A 13,608-nucleotide genomic window follows, 5' to 3' on the forward strand; every position below is an offset into this window, starting at 1 on the left:
AAACATGTATGGGAAATAGGGGTACTTTTAAAAAGTATTACTGTATATGTTGTTCAGTCGCTTCCGACTCTTTGTGACTTCATGGACCAGCCCACGCCAGAGCTTCCTGTCGGTCGTCAACACCCCCAGCTCCCCCAGGGACGAGTCCGTCACCTCTAGAATATCATCCATCCACCTTGCCCTTGGTCGGCCCCTCTTCCTTTTGCCTTCCACTCTCCCTAGCATCAGCATCTTCTCCAGGGTGTCCTGTCTTCTCATTATGTGGCCAAAGTATTTCAGTTTTGCCTTTAATATCATTCCCTCAAGTGAGCAGTCTGGCTTTATTTCCTGGAGTAATTACTGTATATACTTGCAGATAAGTCCATCTGCAGATAAGCCAAACCCAATTTTGGAGGTCTATTTTGGCACCTAAAATTCCTGGCTTATCTGCAAATATATACAGTATTCTTCATACATACAAGGCTGCCTGAGTCCACAATGACTCTGGATGGCTTACAAATAAGAAATTGAGAGAAAGGGAGGGAAGGGTAGAGAGAGCAAGAGAAAACACCAAGTAGCAGCAGCAACATATAAGTCACCTTACCCAAGGGAATGTGATCTGGATCAGCAGCATAAGGAAAAATTGGGAAGAATTAAGTATGGGTATACTGAAATTCTTTTTTTCAAAACCCAACATAGAAAACTCCGTGCCAAGAGGGATTAAACAGTATTTACATAATTTTAACTGATTTTTCATTGAACTGCTCAGTGTGCACCATCTATTTGTAAAGATGTATCATCTTTGGCAACACTGAGTGTGGCAAGAAAGACAATTGGCCCTCAAGAATACTTGGAAAAGATATTTACTGGAGGCTGAAGGACAAGGATCAGTATCTGAGCGCAGTTAAAACTACCTGGATTGCATTCTTGAAAAAGCAGTTCTACAGCTAAAATTGAGAAGCGCTTTTAAGTAGTTTAATTAAAGTACTTTAATTTCATTTCATATCAGCGCTGCTTTCAGTGGAGTTATCCCACTGGTGTGAATATTTTTCATGACCAGATCCTGTATAATGTAAATGGATATCACATGTCCTGTTTGCTGAAGCAGTAATATGTTGATTGGTGTAGTTGTGTCATGTTCACTGTTTCAATGTGCACTGTACATCGTAACGTTTCACATGCCATGGCGCTGATGCGCGTTTCTGTTTGGGAGGGAGCTGCTGTGAATCCTTGTGCCAAGCTCTGTATCATTTCAATGGAATGTGTTTGGGTTATGTGCTCGGCTCAAGGACTTTTCCCGCGGACCATCAGAAGCCGTTAGGAGCACCTGGGATTGTGAGATTCTACGGGGGGAGGGATCTCGTTTGCACCGAGGGGTTTTTAGTTTGCATTTGGAGCGCTTTTCCCATTCTCAGCTCTCTTTGTGATCCTGCATACTATTCTTTAATAAATCAGATCTCTTTATGAACCTGTTCATGAGTCTGATGGTGTTTTAGGATAGGCAATCATTACAAGTTGCACGCTAAGTATGTGGTAGGCTGTCGTATCTACTAGGGCTGTGCAAAGTATGTGAGAAGGATGCTTCATAAAGTTACGTTAGCACATGCAAAGCACCCCTCTTTACTGAAATGCTAGATAGATAGATAGATAGATAGATAAATAAATAAATATAAACTTCCATCTGTCCATCCCAGTCAGGATCAACCTTCCAAAAGACACAAATACTTTAGAACTTTGAAAAGTGATGCCTTATTTATGGAAAGCCCTCTGTGTAGCTTCCCTTTCAAATGTTTTGTACAGCCCCATAATCATTAGAATTTGCAATCTCAAATACGGTTCTAATAAGAACGTAATTTTGAGAACTTGTTCCCAGAGGGGCTAGCAGTTAAACGGTAAGATTTCAAATAATCCATGTCTGTTACTGAAGTCTGCTATGCTCAGAACTACTTAATCCCCTGGAACACAGTTATTTTAGAGAGCAGAAATTTAATAGTCCCTATATTATCATAATATCAAACTAAATATCAAAGGAAGAATGTCTTAGATCAGAATGCATGTTCATCCCTTAAATCAGTAATATTACTTTAAAAATTGTATCTATAAATCAAATCAATGGCAACAGATGCAACATAAATATATAGGTGAGTCAATTACTTTCAGTTAAGAAAGGATAGAATCAAGTAAAATTAAAAGCACGGGTAGGTTAGAATCACCAAGGTTTGTTTGCTTCTCACAGCCAATTTGGAATGGAGCGACACAGAAGTCTTAGCCATTAATTAATTAATTAATTAATCGACCAAGCGTGGCTGCCCTTGCAACACGAATCCAACAGGACTTGCAAGATAATTCCAAGCCAACTCCACTGAGGGAACTGAAAGTATTCAGTGGCAGAGCTCACTTGCTGGACTGCACATTTGGTGTGTATAATTCAGTGGTATAAATTATGTCAACTAACCAAAATGAAAAAAATTCTGCTGATTTAAATTAAATCAACAACTGAAGTCCTTGATAATATAAACATGCAGAAAATCAATCTATGCGGTTACTAAGAGTCAACACTGACTTGATGGCGCATAATCAATCAATCATTTTCTGAACCTGGTGCTATAAAGATTATCTAGTTTTACCATTAATATAAGAATATTTATATCACGCTACAGTATTTTAATGTGACATAGTATATTTATCTTTACTTATTCAAAGCTTGCTTTTATTTATCTATTAACATACAATCTTCATTCTTCCTCTTTAAGAACAAGACAGAGATAATTATCTTGTGTCATGTTATTTACCAAGTGGTAAATAACCATGGTAAAGCGTAACTACTGTTAGTCAGAATTGTATCAGAGAGATACACAGTAAATTGCCCTCACCCAAAGAATTATTTTCCAAGAGGGGAAAAAAAAACGTGGCTAAGGTAAAATCAAAAGTTAATATGGGCAAAAGCAACCCAAGTCTGGCTTTGAGCTGGAGATGAGAAAGTAAGTAATGCCAACCCCCAGTGTTGAATTAGAGAAGTCTCAGATCCAACAGTATAAATTGCCCTATCGTTGAGCTTCAGCTGTTAAAAGTCAACATAAGATTTTCCACTTAAGTTGATGGAAGGCAACTTCCAACCTATAGATCAAGGCAGGCCCAACTTGCTTTACTGCCAGCTATGCTTCTGAAGACTGGAAGGTAACTCTTTCAAAACAGAGTTGTTAATCCTTTCATCTTGTACCTATCTCCAATGCCTTTCACTCCATTCCTACCAAACTGTTAAAACCTTGGCAATAAGTAGCAAAACAAATACCAAATTAAAGTTATTTGCCTAGCAGGGTTATAAACCTGGAACAGACAATCAGTCAGCCCTATCTTGAAATGTCAAATGATGAAACCTGATTTTCTATAAAAACAACTGACTCTCCACCATGAAGCATTTTACTGAAAATGATGAAGATACTGAAGGCACTGGACTGTTTTACAAGTTCTAACATTCTAAACTGCTAGAGAATTTGAGCAGTCATCACTGTACTTGGCATTTCTAAGAATAGTTTGGAGATAAGCTAGTTATTCTTCAAAATACTTGTCTTTAAGAATCCATCCATGAAAAGAATTAAGCTAATACAGTTTTTGTGGCCTGACTATAAATTTACTAGTAAGATTTAGCAAACTGGATTGCAACATGTAAGCTCTTTGGTTCCATTGTCAATTTTCCAGGATTTAAATCAGAAATGTATCTTTATACGGTAGCAATTTTCTTTATGATAAAACAGGAAAAATGAAAGTTAATTTAACCATGATTCAATCTTACAATTGCTACAATACAATAATGAGGAGGAACTAAGTTTCATCCTGTAAATTAAATCCATACTGGTATACCTCATATCTCCAAACTTTTTGCTGATAACTGTTCCAACATTGCTGATAGCTGCTGTGGCCTTTTGCCCTGCTTGTGTCAGAGTTTCCTGAGTCTTCTTATACCTAGAATTGTAAGACAACACAACATAAACAGCAATCCTAATTAAGAACATGATTCAGGTTTTTGTGTCCTCAAGATATCTGCATATCATATAGCTGAAATCAGGAAGCTAACATTCTGCTGTGAGAACTAAGTGCCAAATTGCAAACTCACTTGAAAAACAGTGAACAAGTCGTGCGTATGTCTAAAACAGATTACTCACTCTTTTGAGTTGTTATGGTCCTAAATATTATGGCTGTGCATGGTTTGAAAATGATTTGGGTGTTTTGGAATGTAACATGTAATTCACTTACTAGCAGCTTTTTCATGCAAGCCTGAAAAAGAATATGGCTACTTTAATGAACTGCAATGAAGATATGGTTGCTTTAATGAGTTAGTTATTAAAGCAGCCACATTCTTTTTGAGATTCACACAAAACCCTGAAAAACAACATCACTGTTTTAAGAGCTGCTGTACATCTGCTCCCACATTCCAAAACACTGTCAAATGGTTTTCAAAGCTTATAGTATTTACTGGATGTAAAGAGGATGTATAGTATATACGTATATACGTATATATGTATACTGGATGTATAGTATTTACTGGATGTACTAGAAAGATCAAGAAGCTTATATATTAACAGCCTTAGGAGATTCAGGACTACAGACTAAAATAACATGCTACTTATGTTTCCTCAATACTGTAAACCGCCCAGAGTCCCTCTTCTTGGGGGAGATGGGCGCTGGCACAATTTGAAAAATAAATAAATAAATAAGTTAATTGCTACTTATCTGTTATATTCTGATGAAATGGAGGGAAACAATAAAAATGTGATTACTTAGCTAGAATAGAGACAGTCTAGAATTCTACTACCTTATCTTGTATTTTGTGAAGATTGACTAAAGAAGAGTGAACAGCAGTGGCATCCCCAAGAATCATTAAGCACATGTCAGGCAATCACAGATCATTGGTATGATGCATATCAGGCAGACTGATCTGTGTTGTACAGATGTATAAAGCATTGTGCTGGTTAAAATTATCACATGGCTATGAAATTCATTTGATGGCTATGGGCAGGCTAGTTTCTCAAAGTCAAGGTTATGGCATGGAGCATTTCAAGAATAACAAAGCCAGGAAGGAGAAGGAGAGGAAGAAGAAGAAATGATATCTCAGTCACATCCCACTAATTCTAGAGTTCCTTGAACAGGTTCACATTGAAAGGAATCCTGCTTTTTCTCTTAAAACAGCCACAGAATTCCTGCCATGTTTATTCAGACACAATCCTCTTAAATTTGCACATGACTGATTTATAGGACATGCTTTAACTTGCTATGCTTGCATTCCTTAGTAGGGCTGCTAAACTGTTTTAAAATCTAGAAACCAGCAAGTCAGCTTTTAGTCTACAGCATTTGCTGAGTATGCTCATTCACATCTCACAATTTACCTTTCTCCTTCTACTCTCTGGAGGTATGCGCTCATACTCAAACACAATTATTACTATCCTTTCTTTTACTTCAACACTTGTAAAAATACTGAGTAGGCAGATGGAATCGGCCTATTTAGATTTACATGCAGTTGGTTCTCCAAACATAGTAAAACCCAGTTCACTAATTATAATTAAATTCAGTATGTTTCCTTTTTACTATCGAGTCCTAAAATGGAACCAGCTGTGACCTAGGGGAATGGAGAAGTAAAAGAATAAAGTAAGATAAATAGAAGCACATTATTAAAAGAAACAGTGCCATCCACTGAAGAATCAAGGCAAACCTACAATTCTTGGGTCTTCAGTTCAAATTTCACAACAAAGTCTTTCTGCTATTTTGATATAGCCCTTTTGCAAAATGTGTTCTTTTCCTTATGCAGGGTTTTCCCTTCTTCAACTTTTTTTTATCTCTGTATAGTCCAAAGAATAATATGCATAGTATTTAGATAATGAGATATGCTTACTGCCCAGACATACACTCAATATAAGACTATGTCCTTCTGGCTCAAGCTTAACTAAAGGTAATTATATGGTACTTTGCCTGATTCTGTCTGAATTTACCTTCTTGATTACTATCCTGGTTCAGTTTTATTTCTGTGGGTAATGGTGATTGTTTATTGCACACTTTATCTCTATTTTTCAGTGCAGAGCTTAGAGCAGGGTTTCTCAACCAGGGTTCCATGGAACCCGAGGGTTCTGTGAGAGGTCACTAGGGGTTCCCAGGGAGATCACAATTTATTTAAAAAATTATTTCAAATTCGGGCAACTTCACATTAAAGAGTTAAGTTTCATTCTTGATTTTTAATGCATATATACAGGCCTACACATGAAACACATATAATAATTTTGTAACTCCTGGCCTATATTTGAGCCTGAATGTGCAGGGGTTCCCTGAGGCCTGAAAAATATTACAAGGGTTCCTCCAGGGTCAAAAGGTTGAGAAAGGCTGGTTTGAGACAATTATAATAATTTAGGAGGACAAATAAAAAACACTGCTGTCTGACTCCCCCTCCATCCCCCATTCCATTGCAATGCTAGGAATATATCTGCAGGATTCTCCAAGGATCACCTATAGCAATAATTCTCAGGGTGACATCTAGGACAATTCCTAGATATACTACAAACAAATGTGAGCCTGCTATGGGGCGATCTAAGTGATGTAACCACACTGCAACAAAACATCTATCGGTTCCATTCATCTGAAAAGGTTCTTAGTACCTTGGATTATTTCTAAAAATCTTATATTCTATATTATTATATACCAAGTCAAATACAAGAAAACCAATGTGGTGTAGTGACCAATGTGTTAGAAAGGAGACCCAGGCTCAAAGATACTCTCATATGTGAAAACTCACCTAGTGACTTTAGGCCAATGATTATTTCCAACCTACCTTACAAGGGTTGTTGTGGGGAAGTGCGCTATGAACTCCACCCTGAATTCTTAGAGGAAAGCTGGAACATAATACTAACAAATAATAATACAGAGAATCTGCTAAGGCATCATGTTTGTACTGCCTTTATTCTCCCATGATTACATCATTGGGCACCCCAGATTATCTGTCAATGGCACAAACATATAGAAAGCAATTTGAAAGAAGTAAAAACATTTGGAGCAGGACATCCAGCAATAAACTTTGAGAAGGAAACAGTTGTGCTTCCTTCTAACCAATTTTGGTCAATCCACTCTCACTCTTAAGGGATATTCCTCCGATGTCTTCAGAACATGCAAATAAGCCATTCATTCTGACATCCTAAGCTGAAAACTCTGGAAAGAAAGGAGTTGTGCAAAGGTGATCAAGCAAGCTAATTCATTAGCTAAAGAGGGGGCAAGAGTCTATCATGCACCTGACAAATTAATTTCAATGTATTTTCACTGGCAGGTGACAGTTAAAGCAACAACCCCCATCGCCCAAAAATGATGCAAAGCATCCCTCAAATGCTAGAGACCCCACAATTATTTCTAAGAGCATAATTTGGCAGACTCCATAGCTCTTTTGTTTCGATCCTCAGAAGCTCTCTGTAAGATAGACCAAGCCAACAAAAAAGCATTCCCAATGAATGTCATGGTGGAGTGGGAGATGAAAATCAAGCTATTGAAGCCAAATCTGTTCCACTCCAAGTTCTGGATTGCCCATGCAAATTATATTGAGTAATACCCAGAGTGGAAGAAGAGACATGTAGGAAGTTTGCACTCACGCAGTGGTAGTTTGCACATCATGCCAGCTTTTGCTGAAGTTTTGCTTCAGCTCATTCATCAGATTGATGCCCAGCTTTTGCTTTATTTCCACAAGGTGCTTCTCTTTGGCTGCTAACACTTGGTGTAAAGTTGCAATTTCATCCTCTAGCTGCATATAAGGAAGAAAGCAAAGGAAAAGCTTGGATTATTACTCCTCGTTGTTCAAGCCCATCAGTTCTAAGTGCCAATTTCCTTAAGTACAATAATACCAAATAAATGGAATCCCTACTGAATATATATTTCATTGCTTTTATATTCAATTAAGGAATGCCAAAATGTATGAATACGACTGTTCATGTAGAAAGAATGGGCTCAAATGGCTTATTATAATTTATATTATATTTATATTATATTATATTTATTATATTATAATGGCAGATCTCAGCAATGGTTAAGTTAAGGCTGAACTTTGGGGTGTAAGGGTAGGGAACCACAGCCCAGGAACCCCTAAACTATCAAGGAAAAAAAGAATAATTGATCAGTGATTTATTTATCAGCTTTCTATGCCACCAATTTCATTATGACTCATGGTGGCTTACAGCATTTATAACATCCATGATACATACAGCAGAAAACAATAAATCATCCACACTAAATATAAAAATATTAAAACATTCACAGTAAACCGTATACACTCAGGTATCTACAGTAACAATATAACAATCACCTTAACATCCTACTGTCCCTCTAAATTAAAGATAACCCTAGTTCAATACTCATATGACAGTTACACAACAGCCCACAATTTAAACAAAATAACGAGCTGACATTCACAGTCCACCCTTTACTGCTATCCAGAATGCTGTCAAATTGGAGGGTAGTCTAAGCCCCAAAGGGAGGTGTTCTGTAGTGTTGGTGCTAGTGTAGTGTTCTGTAGGGTGGGGCTAGGCCAGGACACTGGCCTAGCCCCACCCCCCACCTCATGGAAACATAGGATTACCCGAGTTTCTTCCAAGAGGACTGCACCGGACAGGCTGATTCTAGTTGGAGAAGGTGGTCCTGAAAATACCACAATGCCAAGCAATATTTTTATAGGTCAAAACCAGTAGCTTGAACTGCACTTGGAAGCTTACTGGCACCAGCTTAATATGCTCCTGGTGTCAGTAATTACACCACCACAACTTGTAGCTTCTGGATGATCTTCAAAGGCAGCCCCAAGTACAGCACACTGCTGTAGTTTATGCATGCGGTGATGAGGGTTACAATTACTGTTACTTGATTCCTGGGCTCTGAGTAGGGCTGCAACTGGTGCAGCAGCTGAAGTTAGGCAAAAATCCCCCTGGCCATGGCCTCCACCTGCCCTCCCGGCAGCAGCTGTAAAGACCCCCTAGGAAGTAATGCTTCCCTCTTGAAAGACTTCACTGGAGCTGGCTGAGAACCTTGAAGAACAAACAGTAACTCTGTCCTGCTTGGGTTAAACATTAGCCTGTTATATCCCCACCAGAAACTGAGATAAGACTTCCATGGCTGGCATAGTGATGTAAAGCTGGGCATAATCAGCATTCAGATGATATCAAACTCCAAACTAAGAGATAACATCTCCCAGTGGGTTAATGTAGATATTAAGTCCTGGGAGAAGAGAACTGAACCCTAAGGTGTCCCACGGTTGGGTGACCACTGGGCTGATCTTTTCTCTCCTACAGCCACTGAACGAAACTGCCCACTAAGGAAGAAGTAGAAGCACTGTAAACGGTGCCTCTGATCCCCAAATATATGGGCAGGCAAGATGGATACCACAGTCAATCATGACTGCTGGGTGCACACCAGCAACAAAGGAGCTACTGCCAAGGCTACTTTCATGTCTCCAAAGGGTCTCTGGGGCTTTTTGCAGAGTTGTCTAATTAGATGGAATGATAAAGAAAAGATGCCTGGCCAGTTGTGGCAAGTACAGCGTAATTATCAGAGCATCAGGGAAAGGAAAGAGGGTGACAGAGCAGGTAGGAAGAATGCAAGATGGATCTGGAGTAAGAAGGGGCAGTGCGTGTGATAGGAACTCCAGGAAGTTTCCTGTCCAGTGCCCCTTGAAATCTGACAAAATCTATGGGTTGTGCTGAAAGCACTGAGTGTTTCTGTATCTCAAAGGCTTAAAAAAATTATCAGCAAGTTAAAAGTCATTATTGTATATGCTCCTCCACTCTTATGATGGCTTGGAATAAAAACTCACTTTTAGGGCCATGAGTTTCCTAATTAAAAAAAAAAATACTCCGCACTCCATTCAAAAAATGTCCTGTGCCAGAGCATAAAAGTAGATGAAAGCATGCCAAAAACCATCTAATCCCATATAGTATCACAAAGCAAGATACATTGCTTCTGCACATCGAAACATTTACATGAAAGTATTAAGTGCTATGCAAAATTTGAAATGTCTTGAGCTACACAGCTGTTCCAGCCATTCCAGAATCAAATGGTTCCATTTTGCACTCAATACACTGGTTTTGAGTTCAAAATTTTCCTGGAATGGGTGAAGTAGCATTGTACCTCTTCCAGTAAGGTTGGAACAAGCTGTTTCAAATCTAAAACTTTTCAAATTCAAAACTTTTGAATTTCCCTAGTATCATGATAGCTGAATCTTCTAGAGGCTGGGGCAATCTTCCGGTGATACCTAATATGCAAACACAGATAGAAGGCAAAAATGGATGGACCTGTTGAAAACCAGCCAGTTGGCAAATAAACATGAAGCGACCTGTTTGCCTACTTATTTATTATCCGTAACAGCTGTTCCATAAGATCCAGAAATGAGGTAAAGATTCTGTAAAGATCCAGAAATTATGCACCAGTAAGCTGTGGGTTGTTCTCTGCATATGTATGTCTCTTGATCAGATGGTTGGGCGATTCCTTCCTCTTTAAGGGAGGCAGTCTATATTAACAGTACAAATTGGCTCCTGCGTTATAAGCCAGCACAGCTAGAAGGAGTCTTAAAAAGATCCAGTCTGACAAAGGGCAGGATGTAAAATTTAGGGTCATAACAAAACTGGCCGTTAAAGATAGGAATTCTGCTTTGTCTAGGGCTACCAGATCTGGCCGGTAAAAATCTGGATGAACACTTGCTTGGAGCAATACGTAAGAGTGCTACTTAGTGGCCATCTGATTTCTGCTGTCAGATGTGGTAGCTCTAGCTTCATCTGGTGGCAATATGGTAAAGTTGGTGGGGAGAAAGAGGACAAGGCACGGGTACAATATTTACAGTGTTTATTTACTACCTTCGGAAAATCTAGTCAGGTTTATAAAATAAATATCTTCAACTACTGACTGTTTTCAAACATGTGGAAAACCAAGAGGCCCACAGCTTCCAACGGTAGCATGACAGCTAATCTAAACAAGGAAAAATTCATTAGCTCTTCATAAAACTGGTAAGCTTGGAGAAGTTTCATGCATTTCTGAAAGCAAATCTCTAATGCATTTCTTTGAAACAATGAAACAGTGTGGTATCTGACTGTTGTGAATGTCGTCGTATGACTTGACCTAGATTCCATAACTGCAAAGACGACAAAACAATCTGTACCATGGCATACGCTTTGAGGATAAAGGCCTTAACCTCAGCTCACATCAGAGAATGAGCTAAATAGAGCTAAATGTAAAATTCTTTGTACTTAATTTTCACTAAATTTTATAAATTGTTAAGAGATGCACATAAATGATCAAGTGGCCTGGAGTGCATAACCTTGGTTCCTCAAAGCATTAGCTGTGGTCCCTCCAAAACAGATGCTGAATTGTGATTTTTTTAATGTGACATAATAGTAAAATTTTATTTATGTATGTATTTTCCAAATTTAGTCACTGCCCTTCTCACTCACAGAGCAACTCTAGAAGGTTTACAATATAATGCATATTAATATGAACAATAATATTAATCACATTTAATTAATGTTTAATTAAGCTTTCGATAATCTACTCAGAAAATTTCAGTTATTGGTACATTAAATGCATAATAAAGAAATGATAATAAGTTTGACTTGCTTGACTCCACCTACATCTTTATCCTTGCCTGGCTCACTTTTTGAACTGTGCCCTGGTACACAACTCAAAGCATGTCTCAGCCCCCACAAAAGTTATGCACTTTTGCATTTTATTAAGCACCCTCCTTTGTACATATGTAAACACACTGTATTATTCAGCTCTTACTTTTTTTAGCATCCGTGTTAGTACCCATAGGGTTTCCCAATTTCATCTGCGTAACAATTGTATGAAGTGGCAAAAGACAAGACTCAGAAACTTGCTCAAAGCTGCCACACCCCATATTTGTCATGTCTGGACAGGTCTCCCAACAACAGTGTATTTGTTTTCTTCTCATTGTGTGAATATTAAACTAGACACAGACTAGCACCAATAGCAATGCTGCAAAAATGAAGGAACATGTGTTGTGATGTCATGCTGCAAACTCCAGCCTTGTATACTTGCATCACAGTGTTGACTGCAAGTATATCACTAACGTAAGTTGAGCTGTGAGGACAGGTTTTGTCTCTCTCTCTCTCTTTCTCTCTCACACACACACATGCACACAAACGCCTCAGCTCCTCTGACACCTATACAATTGCTTTTATCAGGGAAGAATAAAGTTCAGTTAACTTCTGGGGCACCGTTTCATGCAATTGGTGGTACAGTAAGTTTACAGCCCTAATTGTACAAAATGATTGACCTGTAATATAAGCACATAGGGTACAGTTTCCTTCTCCATTTACTCTTACCATGCAATTATTTATTTATTATTTATTGTCACAACTTATATGCCACTCCAGTTGTGGTGTCTCTGAAAGGTTAAAAATGAAAATCAATTAATACCATTAACAATGGATCGAGCTGACGTGCCATCACTTGGAAGGAGCATGGTGATATTCATCCCCAAATGCTATTCTGAAGAGCCACAAAAATACAGGAAGGCGAGAGTAGTCTGGATATCTGGAGGTAAGCTTTTCAAAGGAGGGGGCCTTCAGGATCCCTGAACATGGCATACCCTGAATGGTGGAACCCTCAGTAAGCCCCCTCTCCCAGATCTTACTGGATGGGCAGATTTGAGTCAGAGAAGGAGGTCACAGAAATAGCCACGCCTTGAGCCATATAGAGGTTTAAAGGTGACAACCAGCACCAGCTTTGCAGCCAATACAGTTTCCAGAGTAATGGTATTACATGGATGAATCTCAGTGAAGCTATAACTACATAGGCCACTGCATTTTGCATAAACTAAAGCTTCTGGATGGTCTTCAAGGGCTGTTTTATGTAGAATGCATTGCAATAATCCAGCTGCAATGTGACTAGAGGGTGAATGTGAGTAAAGCCTCTTGATCCAGAGATGGCCACATCTAGTGCGCAATATGTGACTACGAATTGGCCTTCCTGCACACAGCCTTCACTTACTGTGTAAATAGGAGCAATGAATCCTGAAGGACTCCTTATTGCAGGTTAGGTCTGTGTAGGGAAGCACTACCTAGTCCAAAGTCGAGGATATGGCTGGCTTCCAAATTCACAGCCTTGTCTTGAATGGATTCAACCTAAGCCTATTTCTCCCTATCCAGACCCTTACATCCTCAAGAGATTAAGTCAGGATCTCCTGCCTAGCCTAGGGTACAGATATATAACTGGATATTATCAGCATATGGATGATACCTCACCCCATGATGATGGATCATCACTCCCAGCAGCTTCATGTAGATGATAAATAGTAGCTGGGGACAACTGAATCCTCAAGTAGCCCATTGAAGAACAATGCCCCCCCTTCACAATTCTGACAGCCAATCTAGGAGGAGGATATCATGGTCAATAGTGTCTAAGAGTACTGGGATAATTGCACTCCCTCCATCTCAGTCCCACCAAAGGTTACCAACAAGAGCAACCAATGCAATTTTGGTCCCATACCGAGACCTGAATCTTGACCAAAAAGGTCCAGATAAACTGTTTTAACCAGGGCTCTTTGTAACTATAATCCAACAGCTGTATACAAGTAAGTGATCAAGAATAATAGCAAGTGAAAAAATA

At 38.9% G+C, this 13,608-nt stretch overlaps 1 protein-coding gene across 1 annotated transcript in view; it reads right to left on the reverse strand.

The window, feature by feature from the left end:
- The window catches only part of TPD52L1 (TPD52 like 1), a 32,346-nt gene that overhangs the window by 4,806 nt on the left and 13,932 nt on the right, over window positions 1-13,608 (reverse strand). Inside the window, exons 3-4 of the mRNA XM_063310453.1 lie at window positions 7,599-7,747; window positions 3,841-3,942 (exon numbers count right to left, since the gene is read on the reverse strand). Of these exons, the coding sequence (XP_063166523.1) occupies window positions 3,841-3,942; window positions 7,599-7,747 (251 nt within the window). The remainder of the gene's footprint in view (window positions 1-3,840; window positions 3,943-7,598; window positions 7,748-13,608) is intronic.

This window comes from Candoia aspera, chromosome 1 (assembly GCF_035149785.1).
Source record: "Candoia aspera isolate rCanAsp1 chromosome 1, rCanAsp1.hap2, whole genome shotgun sequence".
NCBI classification, from domain to species: Eukaryota; Metazoa; Chordata; class Lepidosauria; order Squamata; family Boidae; genus Candoia; species Candoia aspera.